At 45.5% G+C, this 25259-nt stretch overlaps 1 protein-coding gene across 1 annotated transcript; it reads left to right on the forward strand.

Annotated features, from left to right (window-relative positions):
- The first annotated feature begins 13035 nt into the window (after positions 1 to 13035).
- Positions 13036 to 21640, forward strand: Kcna1 (potassium voltage-gated channel subfamily A member 1). Its single transcript, XM_028881561.2, has 2 exons — positions 13036 to 13976; positions 14347 to 21640. The coding sequence occupies exon 2, from the start codon at positions 14870 to 14872 to the stop codon at positions 16355 to 16357; it is 1488 nt and encodes a 495-aa protein (XP_028737394.1). The 5' UTR covers positions 13036 to 13976; positions 14347 to 14869; the 3' UTR covers positions 16358 to 21640.
- Positions 21641 to 25259: the final 3619 nt, after the last annotated feature.

Below are 25259 nucleotides of genomic sequence, written 5' to 3' on the forward strand. Positions count from 1 at the left end.
TCTCAAGTGTACATCCTAGGGATGCTTTCAGGGATGCAGGAGTTAACTCTGCTCTGAAAACATTTGGGGCTGCTGAGCCATGCATGGGATGGATGGTCCAAAGGTTAATCACAGGGCATGACCCAGAGGCCTTTGAGAGACTTTACTCCACACCACGCTTATTGCTTACTTATGTCATTTTTTATTTGTTTGTTTGAGATAGAGCCTGTCCTGGAACCTGTAGCCCAGGCTGGCCTTGAGCTTGCCACAATCCTGCCTCCACCACCTGAGTGTTGAGATTACACGTATGAATTACCACACCTCACCTGGGTTATTTACTTTTCCTTTCAGATTGACTCTGTGTGTCCTTTGTTGCCTTGACAGACACCTTTGACTTGGTCATTTATAAAATACTGAAGCTGATTTGGCTCACAGTACTGGCGGGGTGTGGGGAGAGGAGTCCCCGAGAACACAAAGTTGAGAGGGAAATGGAGCCAGAACTCGGCACTGGTTTGCCCGACACTGGCATGTGAGTGAGAACTTTTGCCACACAGCATGGCAGAAGGGCAAAAAAGTATTCAGAGGAAAGAAAGAATCAAATCAGCCATACTGTTAGTGCTCAACAGTTTTTTTTTGTCACCTCCAGAGAAGCTCGAGTCCCCTGGGAAGAGGGACTCTCAGCTGAGAAAATGCCTCCGTCAGACTGGCCTCTAAGCAAGTCTGTGGGGGATCTTCTTTTTTTATTTTTGTTTTGTTTTGGTTTGGGTTTTTGTTTGTTTGTTTGTTTTTGTTTTTTTTTTTTGAGACAGGGTTTCTCTGTGTAGCTTTGCGCCTTTCCTGGAACTCACTTGGTAGCCCATACTGGCCTCGAACTCACAGAGATGCACCTGGCTCTGCCTCCCGAGTGCTGGGATTAAAGGCGTGCACCACCACCGCCCAGTGGGATCTTCTTAATTGATGGTTGATATTGGAAGGCCCAGGAGAGGGCAGTGTCACCCCTGGGTGAGTGGTCCTGGGTTGTATAAACAAGCCAGAGCTGCAGAGCAAGCCAGGGAGCGGCATTTTTCTATGGCCCCTGCCTCAGTTCCTGCTTCTAGGTTCCCATTTCAAGCTCCCGTCCTGAATTCCCTCAGTAATGGAGTGTGATCTTGGAAGACGAAATAAACCCTTTACACCCCAATTTGCTTTTGGTCAATGTCTTTGATACAAAGCAAACTAGGGCGCTGTTATTCAGTACTGGGAATTGAACTCAGGGAGTTTTTGCATGCAGAACACTGGCTCTACCACTGAGCAACATCCCCAGTCCCAAACTCACCTTTTTATCAGTAACCTACTCCTTAACTAATCCATTCATCAATAGCAGTATAAAATCATTCAAGAGGGTAGAACTCTCACGACCTATAAGGCCTCACCTCTCAGTACTGTTCCCACAGTCATGAACTTCAACATGAGCTTTGGAGAAGACCTTCAAGTCATGGCAGAAATTATAATCTATGTCTTCATGCTTTGATCTTTTTATGCTTTCTAGACATCTGCATCTTTTTAATACTTCTTTTAGAAATTATCAATACATTTAACTTCCTTTTACATTCAACACTTGGGATGCCTCTTTTTGAGAAAAAAAAACCCACAAAACACACACATTCTGGGTGTGATCTTAATAAGGCTTTCAGTACATTTTTGAAATCTTCTGCATGTACCCTTTTTATACTTCCCATTCTCACTGATGGATTATTTCTTCAAATGGAAATGGTCCAGAGAGAAGCTGCCCACTATCTTAGGGACACTTTGAAGGCCCCCATTCGTGTTCTGAGGTGATAAGAGCAAACATGGGACTTAGAACAAGGAACAAAATGTTTCTCTCACCTGCTCCAGGAAGGTCAAGGTGGAGCTGTGGAGTAGACACAGAGTGAGGGAGTCACTGGGGAGAGAAAGGACTCTCGAGTATCCACTCGAGAGGCATCAGAGTGTATTGTAAAGTCTTCTCATGAAAGTGACTGCTAATCTTCATGATCCGCTTAGCTAGTTCTAGAATCCATCTAGGAGACACCTCTGTGGGTTACCTGTGAGAGTGTTTCCAGAGAGGCTTAAATGAGGAGGGGAGAATCAATCTAGTAGAAAATTAGATGATTCCAGCCATCATATACTGCTGGATTTGTGTTGGTCCATGAGATAAGGTTGCCATGACAATGAACCACATACCTTCTAGAGGATGTGGTCCTCACTCTTTCCTAACTTACCATTTCTTCTGTTCTTCCCAGGGCCTGTCTTCCACCTTCCATGGACTCTTTCAGAGATCAGTGGAAACTCAGGGTCTCTCAGGTGTCCTTCTGTTTTCCAGATGCATTTGCCCCCTTGAGGCAGCCATCCCTACCTCTCCTCACCTCATTGCCTCATTCACCACAGTGAGAATGCTACCTTGCTCCTCTATAAGATTAGTTGATGGAGCTGTAAGCTAGATTCCCCTGCTTGTTACTCCTAGAGATCCTACACCATCAAAGATCCCATTTCTCTCCTGGACCTTCGGTTATGTTCTTCCTTGTCTTTTCCCCTCATTCTCTGCATTTAAGCATCTTAAGACCCGTCCACTGTGTTAGTTGCTCTTCTTAGTGCTATGACAAAATAACAGAAGTGACTGCATGGAGGAAAGTTTTATTTTGGCTCAGGGTTTGAGGAGTGACAGCTCACCATGGTATAGAAGGAATAAAGGCACGAAGTGGCAGGAAGTGGCAGGAAGTGGAGAGTGCTAGGCGCTGGGGCTTCACTTGCTTCCTTCCCCTATCTAATTCAGCCTGGGGCCTCAGCTCAAGAGATGACGCTACCCACAAGTTGAAGTTGGTTTTCTCTTCTCCATTAAACCTCTCCGGAAACACTGTCACAGATGTGGAAGGTTGTTGTCTTCTGGGTGACTCTAAAACTAGTCAAGCTAACAATGAGGATTAGAAATGAGAAGATTATATATAATATATATTATATATTAAAGTGAACTTTAAGCATGCCTTCCATCTCTCTCCTCCTGCTCTCTGGTTCCAAGCTTCTTCAAACAGTGACAACCGATCATGACATCTCTCCCTCACTCCACTCCCTTCACTGGTACAATTGCCACCTGTACCCACTTCTGCACTCAAATTTCTGTCTCAATAAAAATAACCAGTGTCCAGTTGCTAGCTACCTCTTGCTATCTTTACCTTACCTGATTCCCAGAAATGCTTCTTTTTCTGTATACGCTTCTCTTGAGGATGCTCAGCCAAGACACTCAGGAGCATCCTTACCTGCTGTTATGGACACTGGTTGTTCCCCTCCAAGCATGTTGTTCTTTCTTTATAACATTGCTCTGAAACATCTAGTCTCATAGTTTAGATGAGAGGAACCCCATTCTGTCTCCAGAGCAGGCTCTTAATTTTCTTCACCTAATTAGTACACCTCATCTCCCTGGCTTCAGTGATTGGTTTGGGCTCAGTAAATAATCCCAACCCAGGCCACTCACTAAGATCCAATCCCCAAACTTAAATTGAGCTGTGAGGGAAATGGACTTTTTGCTCACCTGATAGAAAGTATAGTAGTAAGGTAGTTATCTTGGAAACAAGCAATAAAGAGGTACGCTTGAAGGTAGAGTCAAGCAAGGATGGGAGGACTGGAGAGAGGCAGAAAGAAAAATATGCACCCTGGATAAACTGGCACTAAAGTGCTGAGTCAAACCATTCCTGAAGACCTGTTCTCAACATGCTCAGCTTTCTTAGCCTCTTTGCGTTTCTCTGCCCCTCCCCTCTCTTTCCTTAAGCCATTTGAAGTCACACTGGTCACCAGAAAGTGTTCTGACAGCTTCTTCATCCAAATCACTTCTCTAGATAGTCACAATATTTTGTAGGTTTCTGTATTTAAGCTATTTTGTTTTATTTTTGCAGTAATGAAGATGGAGCCCATGGCTTCACATCTATCAGATGAGTGCTATACTGCTGAATTACACTCCCATCTCATTTGAAATCTTTAATGAGACATTGTTTCATGAATGCCATGACTAAGCTCAGCCCTAATGGCATGACAAGGGGGCAGTTCTGAGATGTCTAATAAGATGTCATGGTAGGAAGGCTCACAGATGACTGCTTCAGCTGCTTGTTGATGTCATTGGATTCCAAGCTTCTCCCTGTCTCTTGGCTATGACATCATCAGTATTGGCTTACTCATCCAGTCTGATGAGAACATGGATATAGCAATGACTCATCCTCATCGTGCTGTGACATCTAGAGAGCACAGAGGAAGCAAGTTCCCTATGGCTTTTTCTCACAAAAGACATGGCTCCTTGAAGACCTCCAGCAGGCATCCTCTCAGATGTCCTCTGCTGGCACTGGGTCACACACAAGTTCTTGAATGAGATCTCCTGGAGCAGAGGGCTTCCTTTCAGGCGCATGGCTCTGTGGAAGGCAGTTCTGTTTGGAAAATAAGGAGAAGGCCAATCAGGGTTCACCACACCTGGTTTTAGGCGGCCTCATGACCTGGCTCCTGCAGAGTCCCCTGGACTCTCTTTCACCACTCACCTCTTTGGACTTTACCCTCCAGCTCACCCCTAATTTGGGGGTTTTGTTCATTAGTTTGAGCATGCTATATACTCACTTATGCAGCTAAACCTCAAAGTGTGGGTGTTTTTATTTATGAGACTCTTCAGTCACCATACCTATTACTCACTATGCCTCTTGTTATCTGGTGACTTTCTCTGATAACTCTTCTCTCAGCTGCAGGCCCCAGGTAGGGGACCACCTCCTAACACACGGTCTCCTTCCCATTGAAGACTGTGTATTACATTGTGTGGTGATTATCTCTTTACTTGTTTCCAGTTAGACTTTGATCTCGAGTTCAGGGCTTCTGGCTTAGTTTGGTGTATTATATAATGACTGAGGCATTTTCCATTTCCCCAGTGGTCCTGGGAAGGCAGATCATCCCTCCAGCCCCCCCCCCATGTTTCCTTCTAGTGACACCTCACAGTAGTTTCTTTAAGTCAATTTCATCCACTCTGTTGGAAGACTCAAGTAGATTCTCTACAGAATCAGGAGAGCTATTCAACAAAATTGAATAGACATTCATGGTGGGGGTAAAAAAAAAATAAAAGAAACCTTTCTAAGGAAGGAAGAGCTCCCCAATCTGTCAATGGCAATGGTGTCAAACAAAACCCAATGATAAAAAGGTTGAGTGATTTACCTCTAGGATTAGCACAGAATTTGTACAACTGTTAATGCAACAGGGCAGCGAAATGAAATAAAATAAAAAGACTTTGTGAGTTAAACTCCTCAAGTTTAGTAAAATTCCTAAGATGCTTCTGTCAAGTCAATAATTCAATATATCTTTTTGACCAAGTCTTTTAAAGATTTATTTATTTTTATTTTATGTATATGAGTATTTTGTCTGCATGGATGCATGTACATCATGTACATGCCTGGTGCCTGAGGAGGCAAGAATAAGGTATTGGATTCCCTAGAACTGGTGTTACAGATAGTTGTGAGCCACCATGTGGGTGCTAGAAACTGAACCAGGTCCTCTGCAAGAACATCAAATGCTCTTTAACTACTGAGCCATTTCTCCAACCCTGACAGAGTACTTCTAACATTAACTTACTTATTTATCATTTATATACTATAAAACATACTGGTTTCAAGTATGCCAATGTATGGATTTTGACTGGCTTAAATACCCACCGCCACAATCGAGATGTAGCACTCCCAATATCTTCTCAAGCCACTCTCCAGACAATGCCCTCACTCTGGGAGCAGGAACAACTGGCTTATGTTTGCTTGATTCATGACTTCATAAAAATGGAAACGTTGTGATTTTTAGAAACATTTTCTTAAATCTTCTGACCACTTTTATTTTTTAAACATTTAGTATGTTTTATTTTGATTTATGTATATGAATGTTTTGACTGTTTATATGTATGCACACCACACATACACCTGGTGTCCATACAGACCAGAAGAGGGTATTGGATCTACTGGGACTGGAGTTAGAGAGGGTTATGAACAGCCACATGGGTTCTGGGAACTGAACCTGGGCCTCTGGACGAGCAGCAGTGCTCTTAGGCGCTGAACCATCTCTCCAGCCCTTTAATCATACAGCTTCCTCATTTAGTTGTAAGATTTCAATTACATCTATGTTTGAATATGAGTCCTTTGCCAGATACTCATGCTGTGTATATTTTCTGAGTCTGTGACACACTTTTCATTTAATTACCAGTTTTTTTTTTTTTGAAGAGCACCAAGTTTTAACTTTTGATTTTTATGAAGCTTGATGTCTCAGTTTTTCTTTTCATGGCTTGTATCTTTTTGTGCAAGTTGTAAGAATTTTTTCATTTTCTTCTTGAAAGTTGCACAGTTTTTAAAGCATGAGATAAATGTGAAGATTTATAGATATCCAGTTATCTTGGGTCCATTTGTTGAGAAAACTATATTTTCCCCATTGAGTTACCTTGGTATCTTTGTTGCAGATCTGTTAAGAATATGGAAATGAGTTGACTTCTGGACTTCTATGAAGCTGTATGTCTTTCCTTATGTTAACACTGGCACTTATAATGTAAATCCTAAAACCAGTTCTTTGGGGGACTTTTAAAGCTCTTTTAGGCCCTTTATGTTTTCTCATAAGTTCAAGCTGATTTTAGAACCAATCTGAGTGTTCTGATCAGTTTGGGAAGAATTTACAGACTAATAGGATTGAATCCTCCAGTCCATGATCATGGTATACCTTTCCATGGTAGATCTTCCTTCATTTAACTCAAGGATGCACTATAATCTTCCATGCACAAGTTTTATATGTAACACAAATTATTACATGAATCTGTTTGATATATTTTTGTTTTATTATAAAGGGTAAAGATATATTGATTTTTACATTTTTTACAATGAACCTGTAGGCTTACTAAATTCACTTAATAGTTTCATTAGATTTTTAATGCATATTCCCTTGGATTTCCCACATCTACAATCATACTATCTCCAAATAATGGCAATTTTCCTTCATCCTTTCCAGCCCATATGTCTTTTATTTCTTTTTGCGGCACTGTCTAGGACCTCTAATGTACTGTTAAGTAAGCAGTGGGAACATATTCACGCCTTGTTCCAGAGAGAAAGCATTCAGCCTTTTCAAGTGTGGCATTCGCTGTTGGGTGTTTTTCTAGATGTCATTAATCAGGTGAAGTTCTTTCTCATACTGGAAAGGTTTCCTTTGCTTTGTTTTTATCGTGAACACATGCTTGAATTTTGTCAAACAGCTTTTCTAACTGCACAGTCTCCTGTGAGTTCCCCAATAGAAAACTGCATTGGCTCCTTTTAGGAGATGGAGGGACTCCACCCATAGACTTTGAGCTCACACCGTGTGGTTATCATTGAGCAGCAGAATTAAAGAAGGAGCCCTGCAGGTGCTTGGTGATCTTTCCTCGCTGTAGCTTCTTCTTCTCTAATGCTTCCCCTCATGGTTTTTGGTCATCTTTGCCTCAGCAGAGCCCTGTCTCAGGCTCAGTGAGATCTGCAGACTTTGCTTGGATTCTACCTCTCTGTATGATTTCTGGAAAGTGCCAGTAGAAAGAAACACAGACTTAACATAAGATTCATTTCATCTCCTTCTAAAAGATCACAGCTGCCCAGTGCATTTATGTCTATATCACATATATCTATATCACATAATAAATATACCACTAAATATACATATAAAATACATGTTTATAAATAACAAGTTCACATATTTAGTATGTGTTGAAATAGTCCTGTAGCACTTATTATGAGATAGTTGAATGTTAAAAGTACCAGTAACAGCTCCTGATGACAAGGATTGTATTTTCTTTTTCTTCTGGTTCTTGAGTATCTAGGAAATGTTTCGTCCCAGTGAGTGTAAATTAGAGTTCCATTTAAAGTCGTGGTTTTCCTGAGCTATTGGACTTTTTGTTTTGGAAGATGATGTTTTGGTGAGCATGAACTTGGTACCTGGCACTGACCAGAATTTGATATCTCACAATAGCCTGTGATACAGGCACTGCATTTTACACACACAAACTCTCATCTCCTTCTTGGCAAACAAGGGTCGGAAATGTTAAAGGTTTAGGTAACTAGGATGGCTGATGTTGGTTGTTAATTTGACATGCCTGGAAGGACTTCAACTGAGGACTTGCCTTCATCAGGTTGACCTGTGGCCGTGTCTGTGGGGGCACTTTCCTGATGGCTGACTGATGTGAAGGGAGGGCCACAGCCCACTGCGGGTGGTGCCATCTCTAAACTTGCGAGTGGTGCCATCTCTAAACAGTTGGACCTGAGTTCTCTAAGAACAGTAGCGGAGCACACCAGAGGGAACAAGCCAATGAGCAGCAATCCTCTATGCTTTCTGCTTCAAACCCCTGCCTGGACTTCCTGCCCTGATGACGGACCGTCATCTGTAAGCCAAATGAACCCTTGCCTCCACATGTAGTTCTCCTTCATGGCCCATGGGACTCGAGGGCCTTCAACAACACAGTCACAAATGCTAGCAGAAGAGAAACATCTAGGATTGCTGTGACCAGACAGGTTGCTCCCCATCATCTTAGACTCAGTGACTCCCAAGCTTTTCTTTTTGACTCCTAGGAATTCTATATGACGGTCAACAGTTCCACCTTGGCCCTGTCTAAAGGCACTTCTGAAAGCCGTGCAGATAGAAGAAGCCCAAAGAGCCTGGTGATTCCCTTACTGTGGCACTGCCCTCTGCAGGGTGGGGGTGAGTCCTCATGGACACCCCTTCCTGGTAAGACGACTTCTTTACTGCCACTTGGTGGTATTTAGGAAAATAACCCAAGAAGGAGGCTATATTTAGAACTCATTACACATTGTTTCATAAAAGATCACCAGTACTAATTCTGTGTCAACTCACATCCAAGTTTCTGTCAAACAAGCATGGACTGATCGCTTCACTGCACCAGCCCTCACCACAGGGAGCCCCTGGCATTTCTTCCCTCACCCCTCATGTGGTCGCCTTTATTCTCCTAGGTGAGTAGTGCTTGCTTCCTGAGTAGGTTTCTTCTGATGGTGATATCCCAAAATGCCTACAACCACATCCATTCAATCACCTTTCTTTACTGTGTACCTCCCCACTCCCTCCCCCAGGCCCCTCCTTCCCTCCTTTCCTGTAGAATAACTGTCCTCTCCCAAGGCCAATCTGGTATTTTCATCTTAGATCCTACTCTCCCTCTTCCTTCTCAATTACACGCTCTAATTTTTCTCTTCTGCATCAACAATCTTTCCTTTTCTACTGAATCATTCCCATTAGCATAGAAATGTAATAGTTCTTATCTTTTTCTAAAGGCTTGTTACCCTCCGTTTTCCTTCAGCCGGCTACCCCCCACTTCTGCTTCTCTTGTTATCCAAAACTCAGAGTCATGTTTACCTATATCATCTCTCCCTCTGTCTCTTTTTGACTGCATATCTCCAAAGCTGGCAGTGCATTCCAAGTTCCTCACTCTACTTTCTCTATTAGCAGCGCAGAGCACTTGGTTGATCCCACTCCTTTTGAAACACAGATTTTCATCTGGCTTCAGAAGTCCAGAAGTCCAGCATTCTCCTTGCTTACACTGCCCTGTTACTCTCTGACTATTGGCTGGCTTTTTTTAAAAAAAAAAACAAAAAACAAAAAAACTGGCTTCCTGGCATTAGAACATCCTGAAGCACAAGATTCAAGCACATTTCCTCTTTTTCCATGCTCAAGCTCAAGGTCGATCCCTGAGGACCATCTATTTCCATGGTTCTTAACTGAAGGTGACCTTGACAATGGATGGAGAGAGTTTGAGTTGAGACAGCTGGTGATAAGTGCTGCTGGTATCTTGCAGGGAGAGGGATGCTGAACACTTTAAAATCCATAGGGCGGTCTTCAAGAACAGAAAAGTGTCCAGCCCAAAGGTCATCATTGCTGGTGAGAAACCCGCTCTACCTAGCCCTACCTTTCTGACTTATGTATGCTCAACATATATATGTCCCAGTCATTTCAATCTTAACATGCGTCAAACAAGCTTTGATTCCCAGCCTCGGCAATGTTCCTCATGAGACATTATCAGAGACAGGACCCAAGTGTTAAAGATTTAGTGGATGCTGTGATCCCAAGTAGTGAAGATATGGGAGTGTGTGTGTGTGTGTGTGTGTGTGTGTGTGTGTGTGTGTGTGTGGTGTGGTGTGTGTGTGGCGGGGCAGCAGTGGAACAAAGCAACAAGCTGCCAGGTTGGCTGCTGTTTCATGAACACAGAGATGCAGCCTGTCACTGGACCCCATGGCTGAAGCACGTGGCTGGTTGGTCTTGAGACAAGCAAAACCAGAGATTCTACAGCTCCGTCCTAGCCTGCATCTCCAATGGGGCCAGCTTCTCGTGGTTCATTGAGGCAATATTTTATTTCTAGGTGGTAGTTTGGCTCTCTGGGGCCTTTTCGTAGTTTGGGGGAAGCGAGTACCACTCCTTGCAGTGTGGCAACCCTCGGAAACAAACTGTGGCTGCGGGCAGAGCTGGTTCTTCCGGTAGTGTCTACAGTGGAGACAGACGAGGAGAATGTGACTAGGTCACAAGAGGGGCATATAGAAAGTTCCAGACTTCACATTCAGATAGCAGAGAAATGAATTCGGGTTCTATTCTAGTACACGGTCAATATTAACACCTGTCCAGTTATTGAGGCCACAGGCCTAGGGACGTTGTTGAAATCTTTCTCTGCTCATATCCCTGGTCCCCTCCCTCTAAAAGCAGAAGCAAGTTCCAAGATCTTCTCAGCACACTTCTAAGCCAGCACTGCTTGTGACGCCTGCCATGCCACTACCCTGTTACCAATCATTCTTGTAGTCTTTTAAAACCCCGGAGCAGGGCTGGTGGGTTGACTCGGTAGGTAAAGGAGCTTGCCACCAAACCTGATCACCCGTCCTTGATTCTTAGGATCCACACAACAGATGGAGAGAACCAATTCTGAACTGTCTTCTGACCTCATACATGTGCCCCTCACCTAAACAAACAAACAAACAAATAATAAAACATTTAAAAAATTAAACAAAGCAAAACAGAGCCTGTAATCCCAAAACTAGGGAGGTTGAGGCAGGAGGGTTGCTACGACTTTGTGGCCAGCCTGGGCTTCAATGTGATATCATTTCAAACAAGAACAAAAGCAAACAAGTAAACAACACCCACCCCAACACAACCATTCTATATTGCTGTGCATCCTTCAGTACCTTCCCATTGCAAACCCCCCCCCCCACAAAGGGGCCCTTATGATCCACCCACTATGACCTTCTTCCTTGGTAATGTTTTTCTGTCCACAATAACCTTTTGTTTCCTAAATTCTTTCCTGCCTTAGGACCTGCACATTGTTCATACATCTACCAGTCTGCTCTTTTAGTCGCTGGCCTCTGTTTTGGGTTTCTAATAATCTCTCTGCAGAGAGGGCCTGCTTGTCTGAGAATCCATGCTAGTACTGGACCTGCATTCTACTTTTACTGATTCATTCTCTGTGCCTCCCATTGAATGAAAGCTCCCTGAGATCTGGGACCTGTGTGTCTTGTCTAGTCACACAGTCCTAGGACATGTCTGGTCCATAGCTGAGGCAGAGCAAACTTTTGTTTAATGCTTAAGTGCCTTCAGGTTCCTAGCAACAGAGGATTCACGTGAAAAAAATTTTTTTTCCCAAGTTCCCTGGAGATTCAAGTCCTGCTTTAATCATGTCTATTAGGCATGTGGAGGACCCACTAATCCTATCACACACAACTCTGAATTTATGAATTGGGATTCTATGTAGCCTGAGACACTTTTCTAATAAGCTAATCTCCTCATAATAAGGGATGGATCAGGACAAGGATTCGGGACCAGGAAGAAGAAAGTGGAACTGAAGAACAGGAAGACGGATGTGTAGTAGTGCAAGAACACGGCCAGGAAACGTTTATTACATGCAGCAGGCTCACCATGAGGTTCTAGCAGCCAGCGGTGACCACCAAACCACCGCGCTTGACATTTCACGGTAGAGTCTCGCATTTACTGTGTTTTTTGTTTTCTTTTCTTTTTTATTTTTTTCACCAATAGAGCATCAGTGCAGAAGAGGAAGGGGTCATGGAGTTTCTGGGATGGAGGGACCTGCGTGCACTGGGTGGAGTTTAAGGTGGGAAGGAGTACTGTGCAATAGAACTTGCTGTTCGTGGAAGAAAAGACAGAGTAGGAATCTGGAGGAGAGAAGAGAACAAACACTTATTTTTCTGAAAGGAAAGCCGGGATCTGAATCTGGAGGAGGGATTTAACTAGCTGTATCCCTGGGATCCTTGTAGAGCCCCCCTGCCTTCCACTAGCCACAATAGAGTCAGGAGGATGCGATCGTTGGCTTTGATTAAAAGTGGTGGGTGGTGTGGGCGGGAGGCGACTAGAGCCGCGGTGGTGCGAAGGGGCGGTGCGAAAGCCGTGCGAGGAACCAATCAGCGGCGACTCTGGGTTCTTGCGGGCTCCTCAGAGGCTCTGCGGGAGTGGAAGGACTAGAGGTGCTGGCTGCCTCCTCCCGTGCTGCTATCGCCTAGGCGCCGAGCCTCTGGGGACGCCGCGCAGGTCCCCAGCTCAGACTGCTTTGCGCTTCTGTGGGGACCCTTGCACGAATATGTCCAGAGCCTATAAAGTGGTGCTGAGGGGGCAGAGGGCCACAGAGTGGGTGGTTGTGGGGTGTGGGAGGCAGGACCAAGGGAGGCAAATGAGCGACTTGCTTCTCCTCACGTTTGTTCCAATTAGCACCAAGTTGGCAGACAACCCACAAGCCCACGGTGCCTTCGCCCACCGTCCCCCATCACATTCTCTGCATTTCAGAATATTCTGACTGTAGGGAAACTTCAGCTCCCTCTGGTAGGTTCAAGAGGAACAGACACTTGGCACCACCTTCTAGCAGTAACACTGCATGGATGAAACCCGGGGATCCTCAACTGCAGCGCTCTAACCAAACTCTGCACCCTTCAGAGTGCGGCTGGGGTGGAGGTCGGGCTTGGGGGGGGGCGGAGAGAGTAGGGTGGCTGGACAGAGAGGCCCCTGGGGGAGGGGCGGGTGGCGCCGAGGAGCGGGATGCAGGAGGATTGCTTGTGCGACTGCATCTAAAGCAGACCGGTCCAAGGAGTTCTGCCAGGGACATCACCGCCTGCATTGCGTCGGACCTGACCATCTCCAATGTGAAATTCCCGGGGAAGGTCGCACGCGCAGCTAAGGGCCGTGCGTGGGCGGGGCTGCGGGCCACCGGGGAAGAGGAGTTGGTGGTGGGCTTTTCGAGGAGGAGAGGAGGGAAAAAGAAGAAAAGCTGTGCTGGCAAGGATGGGAACTGAATGACAACCCCCCTCTGCCAAACCACCCCCTCATATTTTCCATCTACCTCCTCGCTCCTGCCCTCCCCCGCCCTCCCCAACCCACGCCCGGGTGGGCCAATCGCTGCTCCGCATTCCAGGCGCTTTCTCAGGTTTCTGCTGATCTTGCAGCGAACAGAAATGGACCGAGCGAACCTGCGGCCACACGCTCTCTGCTCCACTCCGAGCGGCTGAAGGCTCCGGGCGCGCCGCGGAGCGAGGTCCGTGCGGTGGTGCCGAGACCCGAGAGCCATGTAGAGCCAGGCTTTGGGCCGCCCGCCTCCCTCGGGATCGAATCAAGGGCTCCCGTAGTGTTCGGAGGGGGCGAGAGTGCTGCTTATCGCCATTTGCTTGGGTGACTCGGAAGAGGGTGGCCTTTTTGCTTTTCCACCCTGCATCCTCCGGAACTCCCTGCAACCGGAGAGAAGACAGCGCCTCCAGGTTGCCTGCACCATGTGAGGATGGGGGTAGGGAGCGGACATTTCCTCCATAGCTGCTCAATAAAACGATCGGACCTCTGAGCGGGGAAGGACGCGGACCACGAGGGGCCGGTGCCTCTCGGATGCTGCTGTGGAGGTGGCCGTTGCTCGCTCCGGCTGCTGCAAAGGCGACCTGCCGCATTCCGACTCTCCGCCGACTCAGCACCGCCCCTGCGCCAAGCCGGCCGGCCAGGTAGGAAGCTCCCCAGTTCGGGGTTGCAGAATCCGAGGTTAAGGTGACAGGGTGGGGGAGGCTGAGGGTGAGGGGTTGCTGCCCAGGACCAGAAGCTCCTCCAGTATCTCTAAGCGCTTTTCCGATCTCCAGTTTAACGAAGTTGTAAACAGATCGGCTGTTGGGCATTGGGGAAAAGTGGGATGGAAGATTTCCAAACTTGGATTTCTGGGTGTCTGTTGTGTGTCTGTTTGTGCGTATGTGTTAACCTCAGTAAAAGTCCGGTGTGTTCTACAAAAGCTAGTAGTCTGTGCTCTTCGGTGTCTATAGGTTCGTCCCATCGGAATGCTTCTGATTTTCTACCCTCGTATCACTTTTTATTTCTCTGCAGCGTCCATCGATCGCCCCGTGGGAGCTTAGAAGGCGGCAGGCGAAGAGGGGTAGGAGGGGGGAGAGCCAAGGAGCAGCAAAGGGGGTGACAGGCGTGGGGATCTGCTGAGTTGGCACTGCACCGGGTCCTAGGAGGGCTGCAGGAGGGGAGGGGAGCTGTGGCGAGCCCCGGAGCGATGGCAGGTGTGCGTTAAGGCAATCAGAGCAGGAAGAAAAACCCACTCACCAACACAAAAAAACAGAGCACACCCCCAAAACCCAAGCCTCTCAAAAAAGCTGCACTGGGGGCCCTCAGGCGAGAGGGCTTTCCAAATTGGGTAAAAGGCAGCGTGGAGGAGGGGGAGGTGGTAACTAGCAAAGTTGCAGACCTCTGAACCTTCTGGCTCTGAAGCCCCTCCCCGTGAGCGTGGGGGAGACTCACTCTCCGGTGGGGGGGGCGCTTGGGTCCCCCCCACCCCTCTTCCCTCGCTCCTTCACACCCCGGGCTCTCTCCTGGCCTCCCACCCCTGCACCCTGCTTCCATCATGACGGTGATGTCGGGGGAGAATGCGGATGAGGCTTCGGCCGCTCCGGGTCACCCCCAGGATGGCAGCTACCCACGGCAGGCCGACCACGACGACCACGAATGCTGCGAACGCGTGGTGATCAACATCTCCGGGCTACGCTTCGAGACGCAGCTCAAGACCCTGGCACAGTTCCCCAACACGCTGCTGGGCAACCCAAAGAAACGCATGCGCTACTTCGACCCCCTAAGGAACGAGTACTTCTTTGACCGCAACCGGCCCAGCTTTGATGCCATCCTTTATTACTACCAGTCAGGGGGCCGCCTGCGCAGGCCGGTCAACGTGCCCCTGGACATGTTCTCCGAGGAGATCAAATTTTATGAGTTGGGCGAGGAGGCCATGGAGAAGTTCCGGGAAGATGAGGGCTTCATCAAGGAAGAGGAGCGCCCCCTACCTGAGAAGGAGTACCAGCGTCAGGTGTGGCTGCTCTTTGAGTATCCGGAGAGCTCAGGGCCTGCCAGGGTTATAGCCATTGTATCGGTCATGGTCATCCTCATCTCCATAGTCATCTTTTGCCTGGAGACTCTCCCTGAGCTGAAGGATGACAAGGACTTCACGGGCACCATCCACCGCATCGACAACACCACAGTCATCTATACTTCCAACATCTTCACAGACCCCTTCTTCATTGTGGAAACCTTGTGTATCATCTGGTTCTCTTTCGAGCTGGTGGTGCGCTTCTTCGCCTGCCCCAGCAAGACAGACTTCTTTAAGAACATCATGAACTTCATCGACATCGTGGCTATCATTCCTTATTTCATTACCCTGGGCACGGAGATAGCTGAGCAGGAGGGAAATCAGAAGGGCGAGCAGGCCACTTCCCTGGCCATCCTCAGGGTCATCCGCTTGGTAAGGGTGTTCAGAATCTTCAAACTCTCTCGCCACTCTAAGGGCCTCCAGATCCTGGGCCAGACCCTCAAAGCTAGCATGAGAGAGTTAGGGTTGCTCATCTTTTTCCTCTTCATTGGGGTCATACTGTTCTCTAGCGCAGTGTACTTTGCCGAGGCGGAAGAAGCTGAGTCGCACTTCTCCAGTATCCCCGATGCTTTCTGGTGGGCGGTGGTGTCCATGACCACTGTGGGATACGGTGACATGTACCCTGTGACAATTGGAGGCAAGATCGTGGGCTCCTTGTGTGCCATCGCTGGTGTGCTGACAATTGCCCTGCCCGTACCTGTCATTGTGTCCAATTTCAACTATTTCTACCACCGAGAAACTGAGGGGGAAGAGCAGGCTCAGTTACTCCACGTTAGCTCTCCTAACTTAGCCTCGGACAGTGACCTCAGCCGGCGCAGCTCCTCTACGATCAGCAAGTCTGAGTACATGGAGATCGAAGAGGACATGAACAATAGCCTAGCCCATTACAGACAGGCCAATATCAGAACTGGTAACTGCACCACGGCTGATCAAAACTGCGTTAATAAGAGCAAGCTCCTGACCGATGTTTAAAAAGCAACAGGCAAGCAAGCAAAAGCCCCAAACAAAGCCCCTGGTGACTCATGTCCCACTCTGTAGATACTTCACTAAACATTAGTCTTTGGATGCTTTATCTAACTGGCAATGCATTGTTGCATTGTGAGTTTGGGGAGTGGCCAACCTGAAGCTTTCAAGACCCATCAAAAAGAAACTATTGTCATTTTATTAAAAATGAGAAGAGAAAGTATTTTATAAAACTGGCTTCAATGCTGTCCATGAAGTAGTCTGTGTGAAACAAGACTCATGCTCTCCCTGTACTGAAATATTTCCAATCTTTTGGCATAAGTTTTTTTTTTTTAAACCTAAAAATCAGATGACCACTTAGGAATACAAAATTCAGATTTGCATGGGACTCCACTCTAAAGTCTTTGCAAACTGCACACCACATTTCTTTCAGCTAGTGTTCTCTGTGGAACACTTAACAGCCTCAGTGGTCAGTGAACAAATGCTTTTATTTTGATCAGCTGAACCGCATACAAGGCAACCAAAATCCGGACTAATTAAGACCGGTTCTCAAAGCACCATATACATCTGTTACCGGTCCCAGTCTGCTGGGATTTTCCATCTGCCCCATTCTCCCAAATCCAGTCTATTCTCTAAGAAAAGGGTAACTTGATTAAATGAGTTGATTCATCTGTAGGGCTGCTAAGTTCTCTCAACTGCAGATGATCCAAATACAGGTCTTTTCTCACTAATCCTGCACCCTGATCCCTGACCTTCAGAAGTGGATGCAAAACCTTACCACCCTACCCTCTTTATTGCAAGAGCACAAGAGTTAAATGGTAAGCATGTTTGAATCTGATAACATTTATTTTATAATAGCATGCCGAGACAGTTAACCCAGACAATAGGGAATAAGCTTACGTTGAAATTGACTCTTCTAAATATAGGCCCTTTTTCATTTGCATTCACCAAAAGTGCACTCCTTCATTTATTAACTCTTTTCTTAGCAACTAAAGTACTGTATTTAAGTACATATGTTAGTCAGATGGGAACAATCCCTTTTTGGAGCTCAAAGCATGTTCTCTTAGTCAGCATTATGGCCTATTTGATTAAGATGTACCTTGACTTAATTAATGCATGATTTCAGTAATAAAAATTAGAAAATACTAAAAATCACAAGTCTGTGGGATGAAAGGCCCAAAAGAAACAATGGGGGTGGGGGTGGGGGACACTCCCGTCAATTTTCCTGCCTTTGCTCAGGGAAATGTCAAGCTTCTGTGCAGGTATAGGCAGAGAGAGGACCAATATGCCCATCCTTTAAGGGGAAACTGTGGAAAACTAAATAAGTCATCAAGGTATTTAATACACCTAAGACAAGCATTCTTTCTAGCTGAACATAACTACAAGCAAAACAAACAACAAAAAAAGGTGCAATATTGCATGGTTTTTTGGTGCATTCCTAGGATGTAAGTGATAATGTTTATCTCTTCATGCACCCAGAGCAGAGCTGATTTCTTTTTGCAGTCATGATTTGAAGTCTATAGAGACTTCAGCCCTCCCCTTGAGGCTCCCTGAAGAAACTCAGCCAATTGATTTAATAGTTGCTTAGTGCCTTTATCTGTACCCACAGTGAACTGCAGAAAGTGCCTCCATAACTCAGCTGGGAAGTCATTTAACAAAGGGGAGGAAGGGTTGGGGCGCAGACCTTTCGCTTTCTGGTCTTGTTTGTTCTTCCATCCTCACTCTCTCACTTCACCACTGTGAGAAGACCACACCACCCTCTGAGCCCCAAAGAAGAGAAAGAGAAAGCAGGTGCTGCTTCTCTGGCCATCTACAGGACTTGGTCTCTTGGGCAGCCTGACTCTGGATATGAACTGAGACCCGTCTTTGAACTGGACGTGAACCGTAAACCTGTTCTGTACTGTTTTGTTTCTTTTTCTTCTCCATCAGAAGGCAAGAGAAATGTTTTGGAGAACGTGGAAGGCCAGTCTGGACAGACAAAGCTTCCTCAGGTTCAGTGGTTCCTTCTCCCCACTCTCTCCCTGTCAGCTACAGCACTTTGCAGATCTCTGATAGTCTGGTCTTTGGGGGTATCATTGTGAACCATGGGAACACTTAGCTCACAGTGACCTTACATAGGCCAGCCTTCTTGGCCAACCTCCTCTAGGTATCTCCTATGATGCTCCTATGACTGTCCCACATGGAAGTCACTTTACTGGCTGAACACCTGACTGCTGCTGCCCCAGCCACTGAATCCAGAGAATGATGGGGACGCTGTGTCCAGCTGAAAGATTGCCATATCACACAGGCTCTGGAGTCCAGCAGCTATTCACCAATGGAGAGGCAGTCATTGTCTTTTTAAGGACGGTAGAGTGGGGAACCTTCATACTGCTTTTAGCATGTGGCTGCCTACTACTGTCTGCCTTACATCCTTGCCTGGCTTCTTCTGGAATCTTCCCTGGTACTTCCATTCCTTTACCCCATCCAGTCTTCAGAGAAGTGAGGCCATCAACCAAGAAACTATGACGACATCCAGGCTGTCTAGCTCAACTGAAGGAAGATGGACATTTTCTTTCCCTGCACAACTTTTGTGAGTATTCAGAGTGAACACAACACATATCCTGGAAGATGAGGGACTGAGAACTGCCAACCTCTGACTATAGGGTATTAAACCCTCCCGTGTGTTGCTCACTCTTTGAACCTTAGATCATCGTTCTGATCTTTGCTTCTACATGCTTGCAAGTCTCCAGTTGGGGGCAAAATGCCAACTCCTCCAGTCTCCAGGGATATCTTGTAGTTTTATTTTGACTCGGAGATCTAGGACACAGCAGAACTCTGTCAACAGCAATAATCCACTCGGTACTATGGGATGGATGGCTTAGAGGAGGAGACAATGAGGCCAAGACTGATCAGCCAGCCCCGGACACTTGGTGTGCCTCTTGTAGCTATGCCCTGGACAGGTTGAATCCTCTGTATACGTTAGAAGGAAAAAGTGCTGCATGTGGTGAAGTGGTCTGCCTGGGCTTGGGGATGTGCTGTTGCTGTGCATTTGGAGCGGATGGGGGATTTGGATGCTGGCTATCCATCTGTAGCTCATTGCAGTGAACGCGGTGACAAGTACAGGGATGATCTGTGTAGCATAGGCATGCGACCTTTGACCAAGCTCTCCCCCGCTGCACTGAAATGTGCTGAGATGTCTTTGTAGACCTGAAGGTGCACTTAACTAAACTGCCTACTAAGGAATGACTCTCATTTGGTCCACTTCATGACTCCCTTTCCCAGGCTTTTTGTCCTTTCACCCCCTTCTTAGGTACTGAGCCTCGATAGCTCATGCCCTAATGCTTATTATACCCGTTTTCTCTGAAAGGAGAAGACTTATGATGCACTGATAGCCATAGCCCGGCTCTTCCAACATGCAGGGCCCTAGTTCAATAGGGTGCCCTTGGAAGGGTCAGGTCATCCTGTGGCTATTAGCCATCCCAGAATCTCTGAAGTGCTTAATTCACTTCAAGCGATCTGAATCAGAGAGACCAAAGATACTCATTTCCTCTGTCCTCAGATTTCTAGAAGACTGACTAGAGCCAGGAAAGGGTTTGGTTTGGTTTGGCTTTTCTCTCCCCTTCCTGCATCTGTGCACACCCCCACCTCACTCCCCCTTGAGACTTGAATTCTGAAGCTCAGTGACATCTGTTCACTGGGAGTGTTTATGGCTTAGTCCAGGACAGCAGGTCAGATACTTCTCCCACATTGTAGTCAATGAACAGTCATTTCTCTAAAATGGAACTGTGTTGTGGCTTTAGATTCTGCTGTGGTAGAACTAAAGTACAGAGGTTACCACAGCCTTGATCCTCTTGAGAGCTAGAACAGAAAAAAGAAGTGTCTGAGTGGTGGCTGAGAAATTTTCCTAAGTAGAAATGACATTCAACCCAGAAAGGACTTTCTTCATGTCGGGTGTAGTTACAAATTCTTCAAATTAGTGTCTAAAAAAAATCAGTAAAAAAAATTAGTTTTCAACCTCATACTCAATATAGGAGGCCTCAAAACACATGTTTAAAAAGGCAACTTTAAACTTTAATTTCTTGTTTGGTAGATCGGATTGAACAGAAAGTAGAAAGGGAACATTAGCAGAAGGCAATTCCCCATTTTCTTCCAGGAATGACTTATTCCTGGGAGTGGTGAGAGTTGGTGGGTGGTAACCATCCATAGTATAAGATTGTTAGAAAGAGTATAAACTGCCAAACAACCACGTTATCTTCCAGCCCTTTCCAAGCAAGAGTGAGGCCTTTTGATGTTTATATTCATTTTGAGAAGACAAACAAGCTTGAATTGAGGAGCAGACCCAAGCTAGGTTGAACTGTGATCTCAGGAGGTAGACTCTCACCTATGGTGTAGTCCAGTAGTACTTACATTTATAGCATGGGACTTCAGGGTATATGCAAACGTGTCTAGAATGACTCAGGTAAATCTTCAAGGAATGTACATTACTTACCACTTTTGTAAAGAAGCGAGCAGGAACTGAATTGCTAACCAAAACCAGCCCATCACCTTGGGCCACTGTGCAAACTCATTCAGGGCGTAGACATAAGGTTAAAAGCCTTGAGAGAAAATGGCAGCCTCTTTGCTCATTGGCTCTCGGGGATGCCCATGTGCAAGCAAAGGGTTAGGCTCTGCTGCCCTTAGGACAGCTTTGAGGAGGTCAACCCTGGTCACAGTGGTTTTTCTTTGGGAGTTTACAGGGAAATCGTGGTGTGAAACTTCAAAGGATCTAGAGAAGTTTTGTTCCTAAATCACAGAAGAAGAAAAATGGAATGAGGAAAGGAAATAAAACAAGAAAAGTCCTTGCAGAGTATATGCTAGGTCATAAGTGGTCTTCCCTTTCCCAAACTTGTAAGAGTCTCTTTCTTCTTCAGTGCACTGTTTAGGGACTGTTGATGCAGCAGCCATAAGTGACATGGACGCTGTGACATACCTCTAAGATGAAAGATAAAGTATTCCTGAGGCTAAAAACTAAAGTCGAGAAGTGTCCATTTGAAGTGCACCCTCAGGACGACAAACCATTGAAGCTGATGCCGTTCTGTTTTGTTTCTTGGCTTTGCCAGTCGCTTGCTCCTTGAGTTAAGGACACGTCTCATCTCATCTCCCCTGCACTTGCCCTGCCCTAACCGTTTACCATGTCGGGTCGAGGACAGTGAGTGTTACGAAGGGAGAACCTAACAATGCGCATAGTTTTCATCTATGCAATTTTACTTGGTTCTGTCATTTCATGATCTGTTCATATTTGGCATCAATTAAAGATAATTTTTAAGGATCTTATCATGGACATTCCTTGACTGTTTCTTTGTGTCTTGTCTTAATTGGTCTTTTGGGGGCCCTCTGCTCATGCCATCTGCTTTGGGGTCTATTTAAATGACATAATGGTGATTCAAGCTAGATGCCAGGGAGTGACCTCATTTTCTTTGGGGCTGTGAACAGTTACTGCCATCCAAAGAGGTGCTCCAGGTTTGCAATCTTGAACGATCATAAACGTCACTTATTCACTGGGGGTGGTTAAAAGATGAACCATGAGTGGGTGGTAACCATCCATAGTATAAACTTGTTAGAAAGAGTATAAAGTTTTAGGTAGGATCCCAGACACTTGAAATGGCCTGTGCAAATGTTTTGAAAAGGGCCAAGAAATGAAGCCAAAGGGAGTAGAATCATTAGTTATTCCGGATGAAATTGCTTTGAATTGGAACAGTGTTTCAGCCCTGTGCATGAAAGAAGTATGTATGTGTGTGTGTGTGTGTGTGTGTGCGCGCGCGCGCACGCTCAGAACAGTGCTTGACATGATATCAAATGACTTGTTAGATACACAGTGCTGTTAGTAGTGATTTTGATGTAGAAAGACCAAAGATCCTAGGTGCTCTTTGCACACATTTCCTTATCTCGTTCTCTGTGTGGTTAACTTTTCTTTCTTCACTTTGAACAAATGACTTGATGCATCTCCTAAAATGTAGACCTCTCTCCTTCCTTGTGAATATCACATCTTATTCCACTTTGGGTCAGAGCAACAGGATTCTGTTGCTCGGGACAAGGTTCTGGTTTGATCCTGTCCTGTGTGGACTCATAGCTGCTTGCACTTTGGTCTGGAGTGTCTGAAAGTGCACCAATCTAGCTGGAGGCTTGTGAATCCTTGCACTTTGGTAGCTCGAAGACTTGAGTGTCCTGGAATACTTGGAGAAAACTTGATGTAGCCTACTATGTTCGCCTATAGAAGCTGCTACCAGAAGCAGAGTCTGAAGGCTATGAAGGAAGCTGTGCTGTGACATTTCCAGTTTATGCGTAGCAATTTAATAGTTGCAGGTTCTAAGCAGGAAGGAGAGGGCCAGTGCATGGCTGATAGCCTAGGCAACAACATTTGGGTGATCACACATAGCTCATGCGCCTAGAATGGTCTCAGAGCAACTTCAGGCAGTTGATGCAGTTGGCAAATTGCCCTTGACTGCAGTGTGCTTCAGGACTAAGACATGAGTCATGCTAAGAGGCAAAACAGAGCATGAAGAGGTCTTGAATTGCATGAAGCTTTTTGATGTCAGATCACTGCTTGCTGAACTAGACATTTGAGAGTGTGCATGTGAGCTTGAGGAGATTGTCCATTGTCAAGTTCGATGCCAGTTTTTAAGGGACTACACAGATGGATGCTGTAGACAGAGCACATTGGAACATGGAGATTTGGTTTGCAAGCATCCTTCTTTCTGAAGTCTAAGTAGGACAGCTCACCTGCTCAAAGAACCAGTCATCTTGACACATTGAGTACTTTAGGTTGTACAGCTTGTTAAATCTAAATGATAGAGCAATAGTCAGTTGGCCAGTTGACTGCTAAGTCACTGTTGCCCAGGCTCTTAGGGCTAGGACACTTGCGTTGGCCTGATCTATCTGACACCACAGCTCATTTAACTGCTGATTTATGGCTTTCTTTTCTGTAAACTATAAACTCTTCTCATTAACATACTTTGGGTCTCTAAATTTATGTCTGATTCGTGCCACTTAATCTACACTGACTGAGGCAGAAACCAGCTCTTATTCATGCTACAAAGACAGCACCAACAATCACCAACACACACAAAACCCATTGTTCTTTTTAGCTCATGTGTAACCTATAGACTCAATGCATGCTTTTGCTGATTGTTTCTATGAATCTCTTAATGCAAATTCGGATAGAAAAAAAAAAAAAATTGGTCTATTATTCTTCCTCTACCAGTTTTCTACTAGCTTCTCTATCCTCATTCCTCAATCTCTACCACTCCTCTAACCTAGCATACTTGCTATATAGGCTCAGCTTCTCCCCATTGTTGCCTGGACTGCTATCCTATCATCTCAAAAACACTAACTCTAAATATTTTAAACCACTATGCCTCCTCTGGCATTGTCCTTTGCTGGTTTTCTGTAACTAGATCCAAATCTTCATGAACTGCTTCCACATTAACATGGATATCTTTGGCTTAAATGAAACAGTGCCTTCCTTACTCTCATCTTCTCTAGAGTAAGAATTTCTGTAGGTCTCCACTAAATCTAATGCTCCAGGTATAGAGTTATCGAGTACAAATACCACTCTTCTATTCCGCTGCTCAGAGATCCAACCATAGAAAAGAACCAGCGAAACAGAAATCGCTTGTACGTTTGAGCTGGGTGATGTGCATCTGTGACAGACTCTGGAGTACACCTCAAAGGATACTTCATATTTGCACATTTTGCATCTGGAGTTTTCCCAAATGTGGATTTTAATTCTGCATTTAGTTCTTTTGCATAGAATTTGTTATCTCCTTCGCGTTATCTCTCGTTCACTTCTTCAATTCTGTTATCCATATTATCTTCATCTATCCTACTTTATTCAAAATTTCCTTTACCCTCTCTTCCACTCTTTGTGCATAATCTCTTCCATCTCAATGCTTGCATCTCATCTCCATTCTTGCAATATTCCTTCATCTCCCTTATACCCACAGTCATGCCATCTCTGTCATACTATTCTGAGGAGCCAGAGATGTTGATAAGCTGGTCAAAATTCATGGATCTGGTTTACCCTGACCTTTAACTGCTATTTAAACCATTTGTGAATACTTCTGCAGCTGTCCCTGAGAGGACATTTTATTAGTATGATATTCTGAGAGAAGCCACTATTGGAAGCATTGGTTATGAAGTATCAAGTTATTTTGAACTAGCCCGAAGAACTTCAGTTTATACATTTCTCTTGCCCTTACCTCCTAACCTCTAGATCACTAGCAACCCTTTGTGAAGTCGAAGGCATAGTTTTCCGCATAATGTGTAATAGTCAACACTCAGTCTGGTAAGCTCTCTTTGCAGTTTTCTAATACCCTTTCTTAATTATATTGCTTCTCCCCCCCCCACCTGCCTTCCCTCGGGATTAAATGGTGCTGTTGTAGAGTATTCCTGTTTTATAGTAAATGACCTTGCACATAGGTTAGCACGGTGGATGGGATGTCTTGAGTGTTATGGTGAGAAGTTGGAGCCACTCCTGATCTAGCAAGTATGAACATATTGTGAGCAGACCAGACTGACCGAGGAAAGGCATTACACAGTGAGAAAGGACATAGGATGCTCATAGTGCATGAGATCTTCTAACTGCTCTGATTTCTGAAAAAACTTATAATTCCCCGAAGTTGTGTGGGTTCTGTGAGAGATACTAAGACCACGTGTTAACTATTCTAATGGTAAAGATTGCTCTACTAGTGATTCATGAGATGCAATATGTTGTTTGAACTTCAGAAGTGGGAAGGAAGCACTGCATAGGGTTAGATTAACATGAGTTAATTCTTCCTGTAGCAGAGAGTTCGTTTTGTAGAGGAAGAATCCAGGGAAAAGAGATGCTTCAGTCAGTGCTAGCTGGGTGATGGTGAAGTTTGAAGCTCTTTGTGGGGTACGCACGTTTGAAGAG

Source organism: Peromyscus leucopus, chromosome 3 (genome assembly GCF_004664715.2).
Source record: "Peromyscus leucopus breed LL Stock chromosome 3, UCI_PerLeu_2.1, whole genome shotgun sequence".
In the NCBI taxonomy this organism is placed as follows: domain Eukaryota; kingdom Metazoa; phylum Chordata; class Mammalia; order Rodentia; family Cricetidae; genus Peromyscus; species Peromyscus leucopus.

Excerpts from the sequence above, each read along its gene's own strand:
- Kcna1 (XM_028881561.2), top strand. The coding sequence starts at position 14,870 with ATGACGGTGATGTCGGGGGAGAATGCGGATGAGGCTTCGGCCGCTCCG.